We start from the raw sequence: 20,584 nt of genomic DNA, 5'->3' as shown, positions 1-20,584 counted from the left end.
TTATTCTCTACTTTATAAGTGCTACTAACTCCAAAGACTCGGTTTCGAACCCAGCTGTAGTAGATAATTATTTTCTGTTCCTCTGAAGCCGTGAATTAGCCTTGGGGGTTTGGGAGCCCTCCAGGATTCACCCCGCTTTTTAATTTGGTAAAAATTATAATGTATAATTTATTATGATTATTTATATTAATATTTTCTGATTCTGGAATGGAACACAGGCGAATTAAGAGGAAAATGACTGAGTGGTAAAAATTACTGGGCCCCCAAATAGAATTTTTAGAAAACTCGAAACAGTTGAAGAGTGACTTAAAATTCATAAATTTCACATGTTTTTAGCTACCTTTCCGGTCATTTTCATTTTTTAATTTAGTATTATTTTTAGTCAATAATCTATCGTGTCCACATTACTAATAAATCGATTATTTTTCTGGGAGATCTTTATTTTGTATTTATTTAAATTTTAAGTAGCTCGCTGTTTTTGGATTCCCTGTGTTAGTCAAATGTTTATTTGATTAATTTATTTAAGAAAACATCGTGTCATGCTTTTTTAAGCAACGGTATTCGTGGTACATTTCTTTTAACAAAGAAACAAAAAGGTGTTTCGGTAGTTTGCTATAATAGAACTGAAAGACCCCGACGTACTGGATATGCACTAAGACCGAGAGGACAGTTGGGCGACTACGAGTAGGTATTCTGTTACTGGGAGGAATTCACCGTGAGCTCCAACTTATACATGTCACTTTTAAAAAAGACTCGTCTTTCTTTTCCAAGTTTATTTCTTTCTACGAATCCTTCTCGATACAGGTACGAAAGCTACATGGTTTCTTTTGGTCAACATTTTTCATGGGTAAAAACAACTGATTGTTAAACGACACTGTGACGACAAAAAACAAAGATTTCTTGGTTTCAGAAAGTCAAAAGAAGAACTTGTGTTTTTTAAAATAAAATGTACTTTCTTAATTAGGATCGATTTTCAACACTTTTTATTTTGATTTTAAAAGACATAAAATAGTTGGCATTTTGATTACTTTTTTTTTTTTAATAAAGTAATTATTACAGAACTAATCGATTTAGAAAAAACAAATAGACTCAATTTTTGTGAGTAGTATGTTTGTACCAAGATAAATAAAGAGGATAATTATATTGTAGCTCGGTAAACAGGTATCGCATCGATATACTAGTATACGCTGAAAACATACTTAAATTATGTTTTAAAAGTTCTGGAGGAGCTGGGTTTCCGCTTAACTCAGATTCTAACAAAAGGGGTGATAAAAAAGAAAGTTTATTGGTACCAGAAGTAGTAGAAATTTGAGAAATATTATAGAGGTAGTTCAAATATAGCAGATCGACATACAATAAAGGAATCTGACGTGCAAAGTAATCTTGAAAAATGTCTCAGATCTAGTTTTCCTTTGTACACAGGCTTATGTGTGGTAGATACAGAAACGCCATATTTAAGTGATAATTTTGATTTTGTATTGTTGTGGTCGATTTTCCGATGTAGAGCGGAATAGCTCTATGTAGAGAGAGAGATACTTTATTCATCTCTGCTGCCCAAATACATCAGGTTGCTATTCCACACAGCATACTTATCAATTCGTAATCGGACATACATAAATTACACATACATGGTATAATAAGATATAAAGAAAACAATTTTTTTTCCCCCTACAGTTTCCTTTTACAATCAATTTCGGTCTATACACCAAATACAAATGTTTCAATTGATTCCTTTTCTCTTTCCCATTTCTGCTCCTCCAATTTCACCATTTCATAATTTTTTAATTCACCTGATCAACAAATTCGCTCTCCGGAATTCACCCTACTAGATCCTCTTCAGTGACCCGCTAAACAAATTCACTATTATTAGACGGCAATGTGAGATCAGACCATCATTTATAGTCACAGCAGTAGATCAGTTTACCAAAAATAAAAAATAGATACATTTTACGAGAATAAGACTAACACATAGATTCAAAGGAAAATATAATAAAAAGCCGGTTACAAGAAGCACTTAAATGGATAAATAAGTTATAAAAAAATATATATATATATAAATAAATAATAATAATAATAATAATATTATTATTAGACAGATAAAACTGTGGATGCATGATCTAATAGTTTCTCGGTTATTGACTCCGAAGGAAAAGAAGATATCTTTCACTTCTTTGTAACCTGTCACAAGTACAGGGAAATAAGAATAACATATTTTCGGTAGGAGGCCTGCTCTCCAGAACAATTACTCAGTTTATTAAAAGAACTCTAATTGGAGAGTTCATAGCAACTATGTACACTGGAAATAGTAGATTAATATTTGTGGGATAAATATCATACCACAGTTTGCCATTATTGTTTTCTTTTGTTTTTAAATAATACGATACCGCATTGTTATTTAAAATTATTTACTTGTTAAAAGCATATAAAAATTTTATTTTTTTATAAAAGAAATTTGTTATTTATTTGTTTTAGTTAAAATTGCACACAGACTTCGACAGACGGATATTTTTCCATTGCCTGTGTGTTTTTAAATATTTAAATAGATCCATTATTATATTTTTTATAAATAAATACTTTTAAAAATAAATTGAGGATAATGTATGTGTTATGTGAGAAAATAAAAAATAAAATTCTTCCATTCCAACTTAAACTGAGCTGTTATAAATAGGTCAGAACACTAATAGAAATGGCACATACTCATTTCTCTCATGTGGAAGCCATTCAAGAAGAAATATTGGAGCTTTCACCTCGTTCGCATTTATCTGAGCAGCGAACCTTGAATCTCGACTCACTTATTACTTTTTTACACTTCAATGATGTATTATTTTCGGAGATAATCTCGAGCGTGAAGAGGAAATTGGAAACGAGTTATCATAATGGCGTTGGGTTTGTTATTTTTGTGATGAGGTACGTGTGTCTTTGTATATTTAAGTGCAAATTATGTCATGTTCCAGAATTATGAGCGCGTCTCCTCTATTTGTAAAAAACATTGTAGGTTTTTATCTATAATCGGATCTCTTGAAAGATATATCTACATTAGAAAAGTCTGGTATCGTGGCGTCATGCTGAGTGGAGTTCTTTCTCAGTAGTTCGACGACTTGGGATCTTATGTTAGCTTTATGTTAGGAGCTTATGTTAGTTTTAAAGAAGTAGTTTCATTATTTCGAGCGGAGTAGTTGATACGACAAAAAGAAAATTATTTCAGTCCGTTGTCTAATTCTTGTTATGGAGCTTTGAATCACCAATGCCTATATTACAAACCAATATTATTCTATTTAACAATTAGAATTACAGACATGGTGCACACGATTGAAATTTAAGATTAACCACAAGTCACAACATGTCACATTTACTCTACGACACAAAACATGCCCTTCAGTTTACATTGACAATCACCCTATACCACAAACAAACACAGTAACTTATTTAGGACTTACCTATAACAGAAGGTTGACATGGGGCCCACACGTCAAGACAAAACTTAAAACACTAAATTTCCGACTGAGACAATTATATTCTATACTACACAGACGTTCTAAATTATCGCTCAGGCAGAAGAAACTTTACGTATACAATTATTTACTAACCCCATGTGGACTTACGCCTGCCAAATTTATAGACCTGCTAAAAAGACGCAGATTCAGAAAATACAAACTTTCTATTCACAATTTTTAGGACAAGCAACAAACTCACCACTCTACGTTATAAATGAGACCATTCACACCGACCTACGCATTCCGACTGTAACGGGCCACATCAGAACGGTTTCAGAACACACTACATGGACATTTCAATAAATGTATACGACAGATCGCAACACATGACATTCCTAACGTAACTCGGCGTAGGTTGAAGAGGAGTTGGATGTGGGACCTCTTAGTGTAATCAAATAATTTAGTTAACGTTAGGAGAATGCACCACTGAGTGCTGTCTCCTTCATGCCATGCCTGAATAATACAGCTCATTTGCTGGTTAGAAAGTACATTTACAGTTGCAAATAAAAAAAAAAAAATGTAAAGATAAAAAAAAAATTAGAGTTATCTAAATATAAAAAAAAAACTTATAATATCCAACAATCTTTATAATATAAATTGAATTAGGGCTTCGATATTAGATCTTACAGGAATCAATAATTTTACATAGGAATAAAAAGATCCCTTCCTATGTATTTCTACTTTCATTTATCTATATATGGAATATATGATAACGGAAAGCATTGCAATCGTATAAAATTTGGAATTTGAGTTTTCGACGAAAATACACGTTTTGAGGTTACCCGAGTCCAAATAACCACTTTTTGCATCATAGTTTGTGTGTGTGTGTGTGGTCAGCCTGGATCAAAACGAAGAGCTCTACGAAACTGAACTTATATATTTAAGGCCTGATACATAAGAAGATATATACCTGGGATGTGACCGCAACTTTTTCGATAAAATCGACTAACGGGAGGTGCAGATTTATAGAATCGATTTTCTCTACTGATTTTGATTAAAATCGGCATTTCAGTGTAAAATTCAATGGTCTTAATGCCAGCTAGCTCTTATCCTCATTGAAATAGACTGACAGCGCTTAAATGACGAATTTTTAAAAATCTTCCTCTAAAAAACTATAAATTTTGTTTATTTGAAAAAAAAAAATAATCAGTCCTTATTTTTGGTATAATAAACAGTGGTTGGATACAAAATATTTAAAAATACATAGATAAATGGAAAATAAAAAAAATCTTCCCCATTAAGTCTTCATTATTTTTTTCAAATTGTTTTATTCTAGGCAGGAGAAGACTTTATTTATTTTATTTATTCCCACCTCGAGAATCCCTAAAATACGAATTATTATGTGAACAGAAAAATACTTATTTTTGTTCATAATTTTCTCGGTCTTTAGACTTTTTTTTTTTTAGAATCACAAAAGTAGCGATATCTTAGTGATAAAGTAGGGAGCACACTTAGTAATAAAGTAGCGAGTCCACTAATCTACTTAAAACTGCATGATTTAAATAGAGTCATAAATGAATGCGCGCACCGCAATTTTATTACACCGAAAAAAAACATCTGCAATCTGCTCATGAAAATTAACAACTGCAATGAAAGAAAAAAAAACTTTTAATTTATGTAAATTTAAATGTAATTATTAAGAGAAAATTGGGATATTCCAATCTATAAGCGATGGGTCTCGGAACCACTCCTAGTCATCAATTAACGTTGCGCCAATTCAGGAACCCATCAGATCAGAGAATCACAAATAAATTGTTTTATGTCGTACAGTATTTTTTTTTTCGTACACTTCATTAAGATAAAATTAGTACTTCATACATATAATACATAAAATGTACTATATATATTACTGAGTGTTTATAATACATTGCATGTATTATATGTATGAAGTACTAATTTTATTATAATTACTATATTACAGTATATTTGGTCTTTTACATTAATAAATTTAAATCAGTTTATCCTTGCGAGGACTCAAGTATTAGATATCCTTTCTTTAATTCATTTGAAATATAAGCGATATCATATGAAAAATATAATATTATCAAGGAAGGCTATTCAAAACATAAAATTGGCAAAGCTCAACTTAATTTATAATGGCTATCTTTAATTAACAGTTAGCGTATTACGAAATTACATTGCCAGCAGTTCTTTAGCAGTTAAATAATACAACCCTGAATCGTACTGCTGAGACCTTAAAGCTATGCCGTACATAACCGTATTTTTTAGGACTATGATTTTTTTATGGAATCCCGCGGGTCTGAATAATTTAAGACATGGAAATTGAAATTCCGTTCAGCTGCTCGTTCCAAAAATCCTTACATAGTCAGAAACAGACTGGGATTATTTTTTAAATATTTGAGCTTAAACTGTTCTAAACATTCTTGGAATATCACTGAGTAACTTGAGCAGTAAAACCTACGAGTCGGTTAAGCCTTTAACTTAATATATTGTTATATAAGCACGGACTTACAGATAATAATAATAATATTATTAGTAATACAAAGAAAAATACATCGAAGTGGTTTTAAATTATTTGAAAAATATATGGGAAACTGTCTCATTTTTATGTTATTCTGCTGTAAAATTTTAAAATTATGATATTAGAGGCAGTGGCCAGCGATGTAAGTTGTGTTTTTGTATAATGCACCCGATGATATAAAATAAACTTCTTTACTCTTATCCGGTTGGTTTTAGGGTGTTTAATTAGCAATCCTTTTGTCTTTAATTAAAAAACTAATCAATTCTAAATATAATTTCAAAACACAGGCTCTAAGAGAACATTGGTTTCAACACCATCAACACCGAACGAACTGCGAGGCAATTGTCAGCCGAATACAGAGGTATGGAGATGGGGCGGTATTGTCTGGGAAGGCATAGACCCGACGCCTAACTGTTCTATTTGGACCTTTATCATCTAACAATATCTACCGAGGCAACATTATTGATGTATTTCTTTTGTTGGGGGCTTTTCCTTTGTCTTAGTGGTCCCCAGGGGGTCAACAACACCTTTCAAAGATGGTAGGGTACCATTGGCATTTTTTTTTTCATGCTCTTAACTGTCGATTGAACGATAATGACTTTAGCTTGGATGCACTTGTTAATTCAAAGCTATCTTTTTGTATGAAGGGTTCTCGACCTTATTTGGCCTGTGCTCCCCTTTAAGTATCCAGATAACATACTTATTTATTCGTGCCCATTTACAAAACTGAGAAAATATGTAAATGAAAAAACTGTTTGTGGGTAAAATTAAATATAAAAACATGAGAGGAATGATAGAGAACAGTATCCAATGACACAAGTTCTTTTCTGAGTTGAGCTGAAGCTGTATTTTTTTTTTTATTATCATTGCTCAAGTCCTCTATAGAGGACCAAAGCAACCCCCGCGTGTGAATATCAAGATTCATTTCACAGGGCTGTTGCGAAGTAAATATTGAGAATCGAACCTACAACCTTCTGGATCAAGTCGCCCCAACGTGCTCAGTTATCATGTCCTGGAAGCCATTTCTTGCATATTCCTATTTGTGTGTCTTTGTAATTTTTCATGGAGTTGTAAATGTTTGGCAGTTTTAACATTTTTTTTTTCTTTTGTGTGTGATGATGAGAAACACCATTTTTTGAGCAAGGTGTGTGAAAATCAGCATAATAAATGCTTGAGATGTTCAGTTTAAATATAATATTGTATTATGCTGATGTAAAGCTTTATTCAAAAATATTTTATATCTTTATGTAAATTTACAACTTTACATTATTATACATTCAGTTAATTTGATCTCAGTTATAATAGAGTGATACAGCTACCTATTGGTAGCATTCTAATGACGTTTTTACACTAGTAGGTGTTGTTGTTGGCCATCTTCTATTCCAGCACCTCGGATGATTGTCAGGAATGGAAGAGGAAGCAAGAAACTAGTGGGTTTGAGAGATCATTGATCCCATTTATAATGGGATGAATGATATCTGGTTCGGGCTAGATTGCTTACATATATTACGATCTTTATTTATGATTTTATTTGTGACAAAGTAAAGAGCATTGAGTATTTTACGAAGGATTTTGGATTATAAGAATTGGATACGAGAGGAATTTGAAGGTTTAGTGGAGCCCCAAAGTTCAACTCTGAATGTCCAGATTGGCCTGATTAAAGTCATGTTGATCAGTTTTTTGCAATAAATTGGAAGTTTAGACCGTTTCTACAGTAAGTGCTGTAATAGTCGGAATCGACGTACAGTTTCTCAACAATATTAAAAGTACAAAATAAAAAAAAGAAAAACAAGGATAAAAGAAAGCTACTGTGCTAATCAAAGTAGATCAATTTACAAGGTGTTTATAAATATGTAATAATAATATAAAAAATATATAACTGAAGCGAGTGATGATATAAATAAAATAAAATAAATTCATGCAATGAGTTCAAAAGGAATAACATATTGCTCTCTGTGTTCACAGTTCGCCATAAAATGTACAAAGTGGCTTGGTTTTGGATTCCTATGATTTATTTGTGCGTAAATCTAGAAGAAGAAATATTATTTCATATCGTGAAGATTTTGACTTCCCAAGTTGCCCATGTGTTTTAATGAATCTCATACTTTTCATTAGATCATAACACAACATTTTGGACTTTTTACAAGTTTAAAAAAGTTTCGCAAGTATTTTACAAGTGGTATTTTTCTTGTTTTACAACAAAAAAAAAAATGATTTAATCTTTACCAAATTTCAGGAGAGATTGTTTCTCTTTTCGTCTAGGCCTGATGGCTTTTTATCACGTACTATCTGCGATTTCCAGTTCTGATGCATTTCTCGGATTCCAAAATGTTCGTGGGTGCTCCGACCTATTCAGGTCAGGTAGGAAGAACCGGATCCGCCATAACGATGGACAGGAGACAGTCCCATCCCACGTCCAGTGATAAGCCATAGCGGCTGTCCCAGTTTTGGTAGAAAGTCAGGAAATTTGAGCTAAGTGAGTAAACAGAATTTCAGTTCGGTTGTACGGGCAGATCCGGGAGGATTCAATATATTATTCCGAATATTCTGGATAACCATGAAATTTGAAATTGGCAAAGCCATCATATAATGTATTCTGGAAAAACCTGACTCATTACAGATAATGTTCCATTATATTGTCTGCCGGAAACATATAATAATTTAATTAACAAAGCGATAATGGTCATAATCGTAAAATTAAAAATGTCCTAGTTTTTACAGGAAGTCGTTCTATTTCTCCTTCACCCATTACAGTATCATGGTCGGTAAATTAAACCTCTTTATTGTCATTTCATACATTGTAAATTTTATAGTAGATACTTTCATACTTCTGTATGGACAGACTCACACAGCTTTGTTGCAGTGATAACATTTCGCTAATTGGTGATAATTTCAGTTAAGTTTATCCAACTTATTCCAAGAATCAATATCTTTTTTCCAAGGTTTGTTGACAGATACGTTTCCAACACAACCAATCAGAATCCGTTTATAATTTAATAAAATTAGGATTAGAACAATTAATTGAATAATTTTTAGTATTAAGAAGATTTAACATGTTTTCCGCCTTAAAATACTGCTGCTAAATTAAGTTGAAGGCGGTAGAAAAAAATTCAGAAATTTCTAAAATATTTTCATTTTAAAGCATAACTTTTTCTGTTTAGAACTAGAAGATATATACTTTATATGAGTACATTTAATTATTAAAAAAAATATATAGGTACTTCTGCACTGACAGATTTCTGAATTTTTTTATATTACTGAATACTTAATTACTGAATTTCTGACAGATTTACGAGAGCAACTGGTTAAATATGCACATATTGGGTAATTAGAACCATAATTGAGTAGATTTTGAATTATTATCCGAAAAGGTTTCTCAATTATTTTAAATAAAATTTTAAGTGAATATATTATAAACTAAATAGATCACAATAAGAAACATTTTATAGCATTTTTTCGAGAAACGAGTGAAATTTTCTCAGAATGTGATTGTTGGACTTATTTGTTATATTTACAACCATATTAACTTATATGCTGCGATAACATATATTTATTATTGGAAAAAAATTATATTTAATGTAAATAATAGCTTTGTGTAAACAATTATGATGACTTTACTAGATCTTATAGACAAAGTCCTAAACAAAACTCGTGTTATGTAACAAGAGTCCGAATTACGGAAAAAAAATAATAATGTGATCAATCCAACAGATTTCAAGAAGATTTTAATATGAATTCCGCTGCCTCCTAAAATAACAAATGAAATCAACAATAAAATAATAGTATATTTTTTCATGTTTCGAATTATTCTTTGCATTCATTATAATTCCTTTAAGTATAATTTACATTGAAAATTAAATAGAGAAAGAAAATGAGTTTTTCTGTAAATTATGTATCTTCCTGTAAATAATTATTTTAAAGCTAAATTATATGAATATTTTGTTAAATGTGACACTATCCTTCTTATTATTGTAGTTGATAAACTTAAATTATTGCTACAATTTTGTTATGTAACTAATGTGCTATTTTGTCATGAGCTCTGCTCTTACCAATACGTTTTACCAAGATAATGTACACGGTTTTCTACTTAACATTTTTACCTCTGCCGAACCTCGTCAATTTATATATGATGTTTGTTGAGTCATAACAGTGGTATGTGGTCCATATTTTGAGAGTATTGTTAATTTTATAATCTTTCACCACTGCATCTAACTCTGGAATTTCCATTATGGGATGATGTTTACGAATTATGATTGCAAATTAAATTTTGAGACGAGTACATATTGAGGACTTTTCTGATTCGACATATCCTAAAGACGTCAAACGCCTAAAACCTCAAACAATATTGTAGTTTTCATATGCAGTACAATGTACAGTTTTTAACGATTGCCAGCCCGTATCGTTTGCTCGTATGAGATTGAGTTAATCTAAGATTAATATTATTGACGTTAGATTTTTATTTATATTCCTAAAATAAAAAGAGATAAGATAATACATTATTTTTCCGGATGGTTATGTCTTGGAGTGGGTACGGTTATGTTGAATCAGAGACTCAGCAAGTGAACCTATATGTTGAAGCAGTACATTCATTATCAGTGTTATGGTTTTAATGGAGAACTAATCTGTGTAGCTGTTGGAAAAAAGATTATCTTTGAAATGTTGAATAAAATTTTACATTATTTATATATTAATTTTTTGATAAACATTCCAGTACGAGTACGACTACGGTGAGTACACGGTGAAGCCCCCACCGAACGCCACGAACGGACACGGCGGACCCCAGAACGCTGGTACAAGTAGCAGCACAGCCCCCAGCAGCGTCAGCCCTCTGGACGGTAACAGCACTTCTGCGACCGAGACCAACAGCACCGAACTGAACAGCATCAAGGAGCTGGACACCAATAGCACCGAGTCCAACGTGGTCATCGAGAGCACCACGAAGCCTCCCCGGAGGTGTGGAGCAGGCTTCTACAGGGACCCGGCCGGCAGGTGTCGGCGGTTGAGGAGGCCCATCAAGTTAGTATGATGTCAGTGTTACAGCAATCAATAGGAAATAAATAAATATAGATGTGCTAAAAAATCTGAAATATGTGCTAATAAATTGTCAAATATTTAAAAAAATATGTATTTATAAATTAGGTATTATTCAACAATATAAATTATTTATTAATTAGTAATTTTATAACTTAAAAAAAGTTACATAAATATGTATTTAATATGAAAGAAATATGGTCCGGGTGCGGTCAAAAAAACTCAAATAGTAGAATTATACTATTTTATTTAGTAAACATGATAGAACAGTATTTAAATTAGGTGAACAATAAATGGTAACAATAATAAATAAAACAATCCATTTATTGTTCACCTAATTTAAATACTGTTCTATCATGTTTACTTTACAAATTATTTTCGTTATTGTGGCACAACTGCCGTCCCCACTCCTCCCAATACCAACGGTCACTTTTGTTTTGACCGCCGTCAAAATAGGTATGCATTCTGTCTCATCATTTGATTTGTATTCTTTTTTCTTTTTACATCTCTTTATTTGTATTTTTTTTAATATTTCTTTTCTTATCTATCTGATACTATTACCCTTTACATTTACTATTTACTACCTTTAATTTTTCTTATTATATCTTACTTTTTTACATTTTATACCCCTTTTATTTTACACTTAAGTTTTTTTTTTTTAACTATGTGTTTGTATCTTTTTTAGCCCTGACGAAGCCCTGCAACGTGGGGCGAAACGTTGGCTCAATAAAATAGTATAATTCTACTATTTGAGTTTTTTTGACCGCACCCGGACCATATTCCTTTCATCTTTACACACGGTCAATCAATAATCTTCCTGTATTTAATATATATTATATGAATAATATTTTAAAGAAATTATGTTAAAATATGTACAAAAAAATGTACTTAGAGAAAACATTGCCGTTCAATAACAAGGCGTTAATTAGTAATTGCAATTAAACTAGTGGAGTGAAGCAAGACTAAGATGAGAAAGGACCATGGGAAGGGGGAAACAGAGAAATGGATTGAGGAGTAAACAAACACATTCTAGGAAAATGATACAGGAATAAGACCCTTGCTCTTTTTAATTGATTCTGAGAAATTTTCGATATAATTCTGTGTGAAAATTTATTATTGCCACTAATTTTAATTTGGGTTCAAAGATGAAGATATAGAATTTTTATAAATAGAACTATTTATGATAAATGATAAATTTCACCTTTAAGTTTCTTGCGTTCTCTTGAATTTTACGTAGTTGCTGCGAAAAATGTATTTACAATTGAACAAATAATTTAAGGAAATACGTGATTCAGGACAAAATATGTAAAAAATAACAAATATTTCAGAAAATGTGTGATTTACAACAAAATATGTAAAAAAGGCCAAATATTTAAAAATATGTGAAATAAAAATGGCTTCTAACATTTTTAGTTAGTAAGGAATCGAAGATGGTCAGGTAAAAATATGTGAAAACTTTCTATCCCTAGTGATGACAGAATGAATCAAATCATAACATTTATAAGTGTTTCCAATTATGTTTTTTTTTTTAAATCCCCTTTTGGTCGGTCATACTTTCTCTTTTCATTCAGAAAAATATATCGCCTAAATATGTAAATTATATTACATAAATATTATATTTTAATTATTAGAGTGAGTTACCTAGTAATGATAGGCAGCAATTTATTGAATGTTATTACGATTTAAATGACACACCTTTGTTTAGCTATAGGCCATTTTTTAAAATTTTTATTGCTGCACTAAACCCAGATAACCGTTGATGAATCTCACCAACTTCTTCCAATATGCTCGCTCTCTCTTCCCCATTAATTGGCTGTGCATTTTCGGTATTTCTCTATCCGCCTTAATAGTTAAGTTAAAAGGCATAATAGTTACGTGATTAAAGAATGAAAGAGAAAATAACAAACAAAACGAATGATATTCATAGAATCAATAAAATAAGTAATCGTCTTATACTGAAAAATAATAGCAATAAAAAAAGAAAGCTGATTGCAGGATATCTTTTTTCAGCCAGTGCTATAGTTTTCGGGATGTGGTTGGGTTGCCCACATTGTAAGTTACTGCTCCTTTACCTGTCGGTAGGTGGGACTTAATTTTATGGAATTATCTATCGATTCCAATTGAAATTCTCGCTGTAGTTGGCTGTTCCTCATGAACCAGGTGGGATTTACCCCAGTCCATAGGACATTATTTTGGAATGATTGCAATTTGTTTTTTCGTACAGGATGTCGCTCCCTTGCGTACATAATGGAGGTATGTGTGGACTGTATGATATCACGAAGATAAAAATTAAAAATAATGAGGAATGTCATAGATTTGTTTAATATTTATTAATTATAATATTTAATCTAACAGTAAATATTCGACCGCTGAGGAATATCAGCCAAGTATTCCGGAGTGTCTACTTTCTTTAGTTTTTATAGGAGAACCCGATGGCAAACTTTATCAGAGGGTTGTTGGAAGTTCAAGAATGAAACTAGCATGCACTTCTTCATTTCGATTTGTTTACTATGAATTCTGATAATCAAGCCAGTTGGTGTGAAGTGAAATGGCTATGCTGGAAACCAAAATGGAATAATGCTATTACAATTTTGGTTCTCAATAAGTCCATTTTATGGCCTTTAAAAGCTTTGTTAGAATGTTTTTCGCCTTTAAGGAGTCCCATATCTCATTCTGGGGGACCGAGTTGAATGCTACCTACAGGTCTAAGAATGCAAGATATATTTCGATCTTGGTCCCAGGACATTTCTTAAGGTAAAGATGAGATAATTTGGTTACCTGTTGGGCCTAAAGGACTTTTCTCTTCCAAGAGATCAGGTTCCACCAGTTCTATTAATCGGCTCTCTGGAATGGAGGTATATAGCTGATAGAGCACGGAGAACAGGTAGGTCTGTAATTGGAACAGTCACTTTGGCTATCTTTCTGTATGGGTATTATAAATTTAAACTCCCATTCCTCAGGAATTCTTTCATCATCCCAAACTCTTTGGAAAAAGTTTTGAAGAGCTCCTACTAACTCTGGTTCACCATATTTAATAAATTTTGGGTCTATGTTGTCTCGGCCTGCTGCTTTTCCCGTCTTCATTTTCGCAATATCCTTCTCAACCTCCATTTCTTCAATTAGATCGTTTCCTTGGTCCTTCGAAAGGATTCTCCTTCCATCGAGAACATCACTTGCTTCCTGATTGCCTTCAAGCTGTCTTGAGTATTACCTACGCTGACTATAATTGAATGTCTCTTTTATAAATTCAATTTAGTTATAAGGGAGAGGAAAAGCGAATAATCAGACCAAAAGATAAGAAATCTGGATCTTCAATAAAATATATATACCCTAATAATAACAAATATGATATCAGTTATTATTGTAAAATATTTTACCACCAAAATGTCCATTTTTGACATACGGAGTGGTAATCTTACTGGTAACTATTCTAGCTGGAGTAGGAAGGTTTATATTCTTTATATTACGTCGGCCAATTAATAAACACATTCTTCCATCGCTGCCAAATAATTTTTATTTCCAACATCATTGTTTAGACTTTTCTATAAATGTCATTACGTTTATAGAACATTCTAACCAATGTTAATGTACTCAAAACTTCCTGGGCAATTATTAGACATAGAATACTGATTGGTTTGGAGTGGTTAGGGATGGTTAGTGGATACCTGTAACTAAATAAATGACCATGTGGTTGAGCGTAAACCTGAGAAACGCAAGCAGAGAAACCAACTCCTATAATTTTTGGTATAGAAACAATACTTTCTTATGAAGTTTCAAACCTAAGATCCTTTACACTTTTTTCCTTCTTTTTTTTTTCTGTCAATGTTTTGTACTCTGTCTAGTACAAGGACGGTTTTTCCTAATTTTAGTTTGATGGAAGAAGTGAAAATTTGTATTTTGTGTTTACCACCGTACTCTGTCATTATATTCGTTAAGAATAAAATTAATCTAAAAAGAAACGTAAATCACTTCTGATCATGATAAATTAGAAATATGCACACATTTTTTAGGTAGGACATAAACAATTGTGAGGGGAAAATGTTCGTGGGTGCTGTTAGTGGAGTAGTAATGAATACGAAAAAGTAAAACTTTGTTTATTTCTGCGGAAAATACGAGCTATTTTTGTACTCCCTCAAGTACAGTTTTTCCTCATTCTAGTTTGAGTGGAAAAGTCAACATTTATATTTCGTGTTTACCATCGTACACACGCAGTTTCTTCAGATAAGATTAATTTTCAAAAAAATATAAATTGCTTCTGGCCAAAGCAAATTTAAAAATAAATATGAAATATACAGACAATGTTTAGGTAGATTATAAACAATTATTATGAAACGTTACAAGAATACAAGTACTTGTATGAAAGCGTTAACAAAATAAGTGCTACAATGTTTGGATTTGTATTATCATATTTGTACAAATTGGATCATGCTGCTACCTTTTTCATGGCAACAAATCTAAAGGAAAATATATTCAATTTACGGCAAGAATAATAGTGAAAAAATGTAATCTATTTATGTAGTACAGTCATTAAAGATCTTTATATAAATAAATATATGAATAATACAGATTTTTATTTAAAATTCTGGAGACTTTAACATATTTATAAAAATATATTTTCTACATACATGATAATATTATTTTTTTAATGCCAAAAGCATTTTGGCATTTATTTTTCTAAAGGCTGAACGTGGGGAATCGCATGGACTCCTCAATAACAGTGATCCGTTTTGGAGTATTTAAATGTATTAATTAATATACTTAAATACCGTTTTTATATGATCTGAGTGAATGGCTCTCCTAAATTAGCTGTACTTCGCCAAATTGATTACTTTCTCTCCCTTCTCTGTCACGTTCCCACCGCCGACCGGCCCACTGAAGACAGAAACGCGAGCCAGAAGGCCATTAAGCAGAATTACCGCGGCGGTAGAATGTGCTGAGTGCCTATTTAACGGTCTTCCGAGTGCCAGGTCATCGTGAAGTCGCATTATAACTGGTTCCTCTGCATTCTACCAGATAGCGCTTCCTGCCCTCGTCCTCTGGGAGCCATGTCGGATGCATATGCATGAAGCCACCCGCAGAAAAAGTCCATGAGGGTTCAGTAATGCCGATTCGTGTCGCTCTGGGGGTGGCTTAGTATGAATTGATACGACTTGACCAACTGGATTATGGCGTACAATAGAAGTGAGATTTTTTTTTTCTTTCTTCTAAATCATCAAAAAACGTTTTCGCGTCTTTTTCAGTGGACCGGTTGTTTAAGCACCCGACCTTTTAAAAAATTAGAATTTTTAGGCACTAAATCGTGAGTCGGTTTTGAAGTTTAAAATAAATGTAATTTACAATTTAAACTTCCAATTTCGACATAAGCTTACAGGAAATGTGGTGGTTATAACGAAACCAAAAGAGACCATATCGGCTATAAAAACGCTAGTTTAGTCATTTCATAGAATTAAAATTGGTATGTAGCGACGGGCAGGGATGTAAGCAATCCATTCATTGACATTTCTTTTTCTTGGAGTCAGAATAAAATTTCTTTTAGTAGAAATCGGAAAGATGGGTGGGATTTGTTTACCAATTACTTACTTTTAGTTACTTCTATATTCTAGCTCCGAGAGGGTCAAATAGTGTAAAAGAAAACCTTCAATTGTCTGAGAAAAGGCAAATATCATTTGGATACTGGCTGGTCAATTTAATTTTTTTCCAACAAAAGATTTCGGCGTTCCTCACCGAATCTGGAAAGTGGGCTTATTGGTCCTTTTTGCCTACCCCAAGGCAGACAGGAATAGTTCTTATAATAATTATTATTTCCCTACTTTGAGCCTTTTTTGATTTTCTAATGAAATTTAAAAGATACGGTCAATCTATGGAGGAAACCTCATATTCTTGGACGCGTACCGGTCACAATCTGCTGTGTAGTGCAGAGCAGTTTCCGGGTTGGGTCAACATAATTGAGAAATTCCATTATGAACTACTCCACAGATTGTAAGATGTCTTGTAAGTCATCAAGTACCTGTAAGAACTCCTACTAGTTATCAGAGTTCAATCCTATTTAGTACTTGCAGCCACTGTTTGCACTATTGCTTTTTTTGTCACTTTTGTGTTTGCACACGGATTGCTTACTACAGTACTGCAAGATCTTTTACTAATATTTAACCTTAGGGTTTTTAATTAATTGATTTTGTATGTGTAATACCTACTATGTACTATGTAATACCTGTTGTTGATTGGGAAGTTGCTGAAGACAATTATCAATGTATATATTTATACTAATTAAGATTATTTGAGTCCTGCATAACTATTATAATTGAATTTTTTTTCCAAAGAGCTTTTGTGTTTAGCAGTTTACCAATTATATATCTTTATATTTATAAAATATTGTTACCATTAAAAATATATAAACATAACAAGGTTGATATGGGGTAATATAATAATATATAAACTATATAAAGAAGCAAAGTATTTATTTACATTTAGTATATGAATTATAAAATGATTGCAATGATATGATTCATATGTCTATGAATGGCTGAATGGATGCTGAATGCTGTGGGTATTGTCTTAGCCATGGGTTTGTTCTTGTGTCTTAGCTGTAGAGTTCCAAATCTGATGAGTCCTTCTCTCCTCCGCTAGCACCCAGTTCCGAAAGCTAAGTCCTTCCGTCTAGCTCGGTCTACCTTCCTCTGCTATTTTTCCGTTGTCAAGTACTTCTCCCTTCCATTTCGCCTCTTTGGAAGCTAATTCCTCATTGGCTACCATTAGCAACGTCCACTAATAATCAGTCACAATGGGCTACAAGTGTTTGGGATAAACTATAATTGATCTGGCTGCTGACAAGGCAAGCCGCTGATACCTGGTTTATTTGATTTTGTCTCTTAAACATCTTGTCTCCAGCGTTAACAGGTGCTGATCTCTTCTTATCCCTTGTTACCCCCGGGAGTCAGGTATCTCCGCAGATGATGCCAAGTGACTTTTATAATATCTAAAGGGTGATTAAATATCAATTCATCAAGATGTATACTGATTGTTATTAATGGTGTTTTGGATGAAATATTTTCGTTAATAAATCTATAAATATCATTTGTACTTTTGGACGAGAATGAACAAAAATCGAAATAAACTGTTATAAAGAATATTTGTTTTTCCTTAAAACTTAAACAATAGAAATAAATGAATGTCATAGAAACTAAATGATACACGTTGTTAAAACGCTGTTTTTTTTAATTTGATGGATTCACATTTATTTTCTAAGATAAAATTGCTTTATGAAACAAAAATATTCCTTCCATTATTATAACGAATCTACACTATATCCAATTTGATGACACAGAAATGCACGTATTTGTTGATATTAAATTAACAAGTATTATATCTTATATGAACATATATTTTTATTTTCCAAGTACATGGAAAAAATATTACTTAAACATTCATGACAAGTTAACCATTTAGATATGCATTTTTAATGCAGTTTTACTAATAAATCTTTATTTTTTTCAGGTTGTCAGGACTACTGAATCAAGCCAAAAATAGAATTTCTGGATAGTGTCATAATGGTTTTACTTAGTGTATATAGAACATAGGTTATTTATTTTTATAAGTTGAATAAAAAAAAACTGCAAACTGTCCATTTCTTTACTGTCCCTTTATAAGTTTAAAAAAAATTATTTACCTTTAAAAACCCTTTCCTTCCTATAAAAACCCTTTAAATGATAAATACTTTCAACTATTATCACATGTTTTAGAGGGCTCTAGCTAAATACAGAACAAAAACGTTATAATTAAAATAATGTTTAATTTTCTTTAAATTAAATGGTTGCAGGTTATCTTTTGACAGATAATATTAATCATAATTCATTTCCGGTCTGTGGATATACGCCCGTCTAATTTTGTATATCGTTTTAGTTTTTGCATATTAGAAACCCAAGATCTATGCGTTGCTGAAAACTGGTGTACTGAATTTCGAATTTCCAGACAATATTTGGACAAAATAATAAAGAACAATATTATCTTTGAATTTATTTGTGGGTATTTGTTGGTAACTAAATTGTATATAGCTTAATAACATTATTATAGTTCACATATTTATAAGTAATATGTTCGCAAGGTGAAATGCAGATTAATTCAACTATGAAAGTAAGTGTAATATAGAGGCAGTAAATCTGATTTTTTGAGTTTCTCATTCTCAAAAGATTCCAAAAATTCGGATTGAATATTTTTATTTGGGACTTTCTCATGAAATAAAAGGGTATGTTTTTACTAATTTCGAAACGGTACAAGCATGTATTAAGAAATAAAATTTGGAGTTAACGTATTTTATTTTACATAAATTTATGAATGATATACATATTGGTTATAAGTATCCCTACGTATTTCACGTTATATTTATCTGTTTACAATCCTGGATTTTGGTCTATGGAGGTGTTGCATTCCAAAACCAGCTAATTCTACCATAATTATTTTCAAATTTTTAATTTTTTTTTATTTAACAGTTGAAAATTACAGTGGAAAAAACAAAACAAAAAAAATTTTTTTTTTTAATTACAAAGATTCTGATAATTTTTTTGTAATAGTGAACACGATAGTAAATTCAAAATTTACGTCCACAATTGGAAGATCGCTGATTGACCATGTGTAATAATAAATGGAAAATGTTCAGGGTGCGGTCAAAACTCAAATATTAAACAATTTATATAGAGTCAACATTTCGCCCCACGTTGCAGGGCTTCTTCAAGGCTAAAAATGATACAAACACTTAAATGATGTAAACATAAGTGAACAAAATAAATGAAAAATTAAAAAGATGTACAGTGAAAAAAAAATATTATTTTGTATATTACATTTTATTCAGCATATTTAATGTATCCATTTTTATAACTTTATTTCTTTTGTGTATTGTAGCCATGTATATTTATAATTTTTTTTTTTAATTTTATAATTTCTTCCCCTATTATGTATATTATTTTTTAATGTTTGCCTCTTTTTAATATTTCCTTTAATTTTCTAAGATTGTTTACTTTAAGATTATTTTCAAATTGTAGCGTATTTTAACTGTTAATTCCTACTACTTCTCTATAACATCCTTCCAACAGTTTACATTCACACTGACTTCCAGTCTGTTAGGTCTATCTTCTTCATTATCTTCCTTTATTCTTGATTTTATTCTTATCCCCCTTTTTCCATCTTTTAGTTGTTTGTACTGTATTTTATATTTCTTATTTTTTTTATCTGTTTTTTTTTCTTCTATATTCATTAATTATCTAAATTTTTTTAGTATCCCTATTTAATTTTTACGTTTTACTGTACATCTTTTTAATTTTTCATTTACTTTGTTTATTTATGTTCACATCATTTAAGTGTTTGTATTTTTTTTTAGCTCTGATGAAGCCTTGCAAAGTGGGGCGAAACATTGACTGAATATAAATTGTTTAATCAATATTTGAATTTTTTTTTACTTAATTACAAAATTATTTATTTTATAAATATAAAAAATTATATATTATATATATAGTACTGTATTATATATTATTTATTACTTTATAATAATTACTAAACTGTTTTTACTAATTAAATGAAGTCAAAG

At 31.4% G+C, this 20,584-nt stretch overlaps 1 protein-coding gene across 2 annotated transcripts in view; it reads left to right on the top strand.

Moving 5' to 3' along the window:
* LOC106681476 (uncharacterized) overlaps positions 1 to 18,629 on the top strand; it is a 19,911-nt gene extending 1,282 nt beyond the window's left edge. Inside the window, exons 2-3 of one of the 2 annotated variants that reach the window (XM_014421801.2) lie at positions 10,688 to 10,992; positions 18,502 to 18,629. In XM_014421801.2, the coding sequence (XP_014277287.1) occupies positions 10,688 to 10,992; positions 18,502 to 18,547 (351 nt within the window). In that variant the 3' untranslated portion in view covers positions 18,548 to 18,629. Of the gene's footprint in view, positions 1 to 10,687; positions 11,004 to 18,501 lie in introns of both variants that reach the window. The other variant, XM_014421802.2, reaches the window with a different exon arrangement.
* Positions 18,630 to 20,584: the final 1,955 nt, after the last annotated feature.

Source organism: Halyomorpha halys, unplaced genomic scaffold (assembly GCF_000696795.3).
Source record: "Halyomorpha halys isolate HHAL.00 unplaced genomic scaffold, Hhal_1.1 Scaffold343.1, whole genome shotgun sequence".
Taxonomy (NCBI): domain Eukaryota; kingdom Metazoa; phylum Arthropoda; class Insecta; order Hemiptera; family Pentatomidae; genus Halyomorpha; species Halyomorpha halys.
This window is presented reverse-complemented; position numbering and strand designations above follow the sequence as displayed.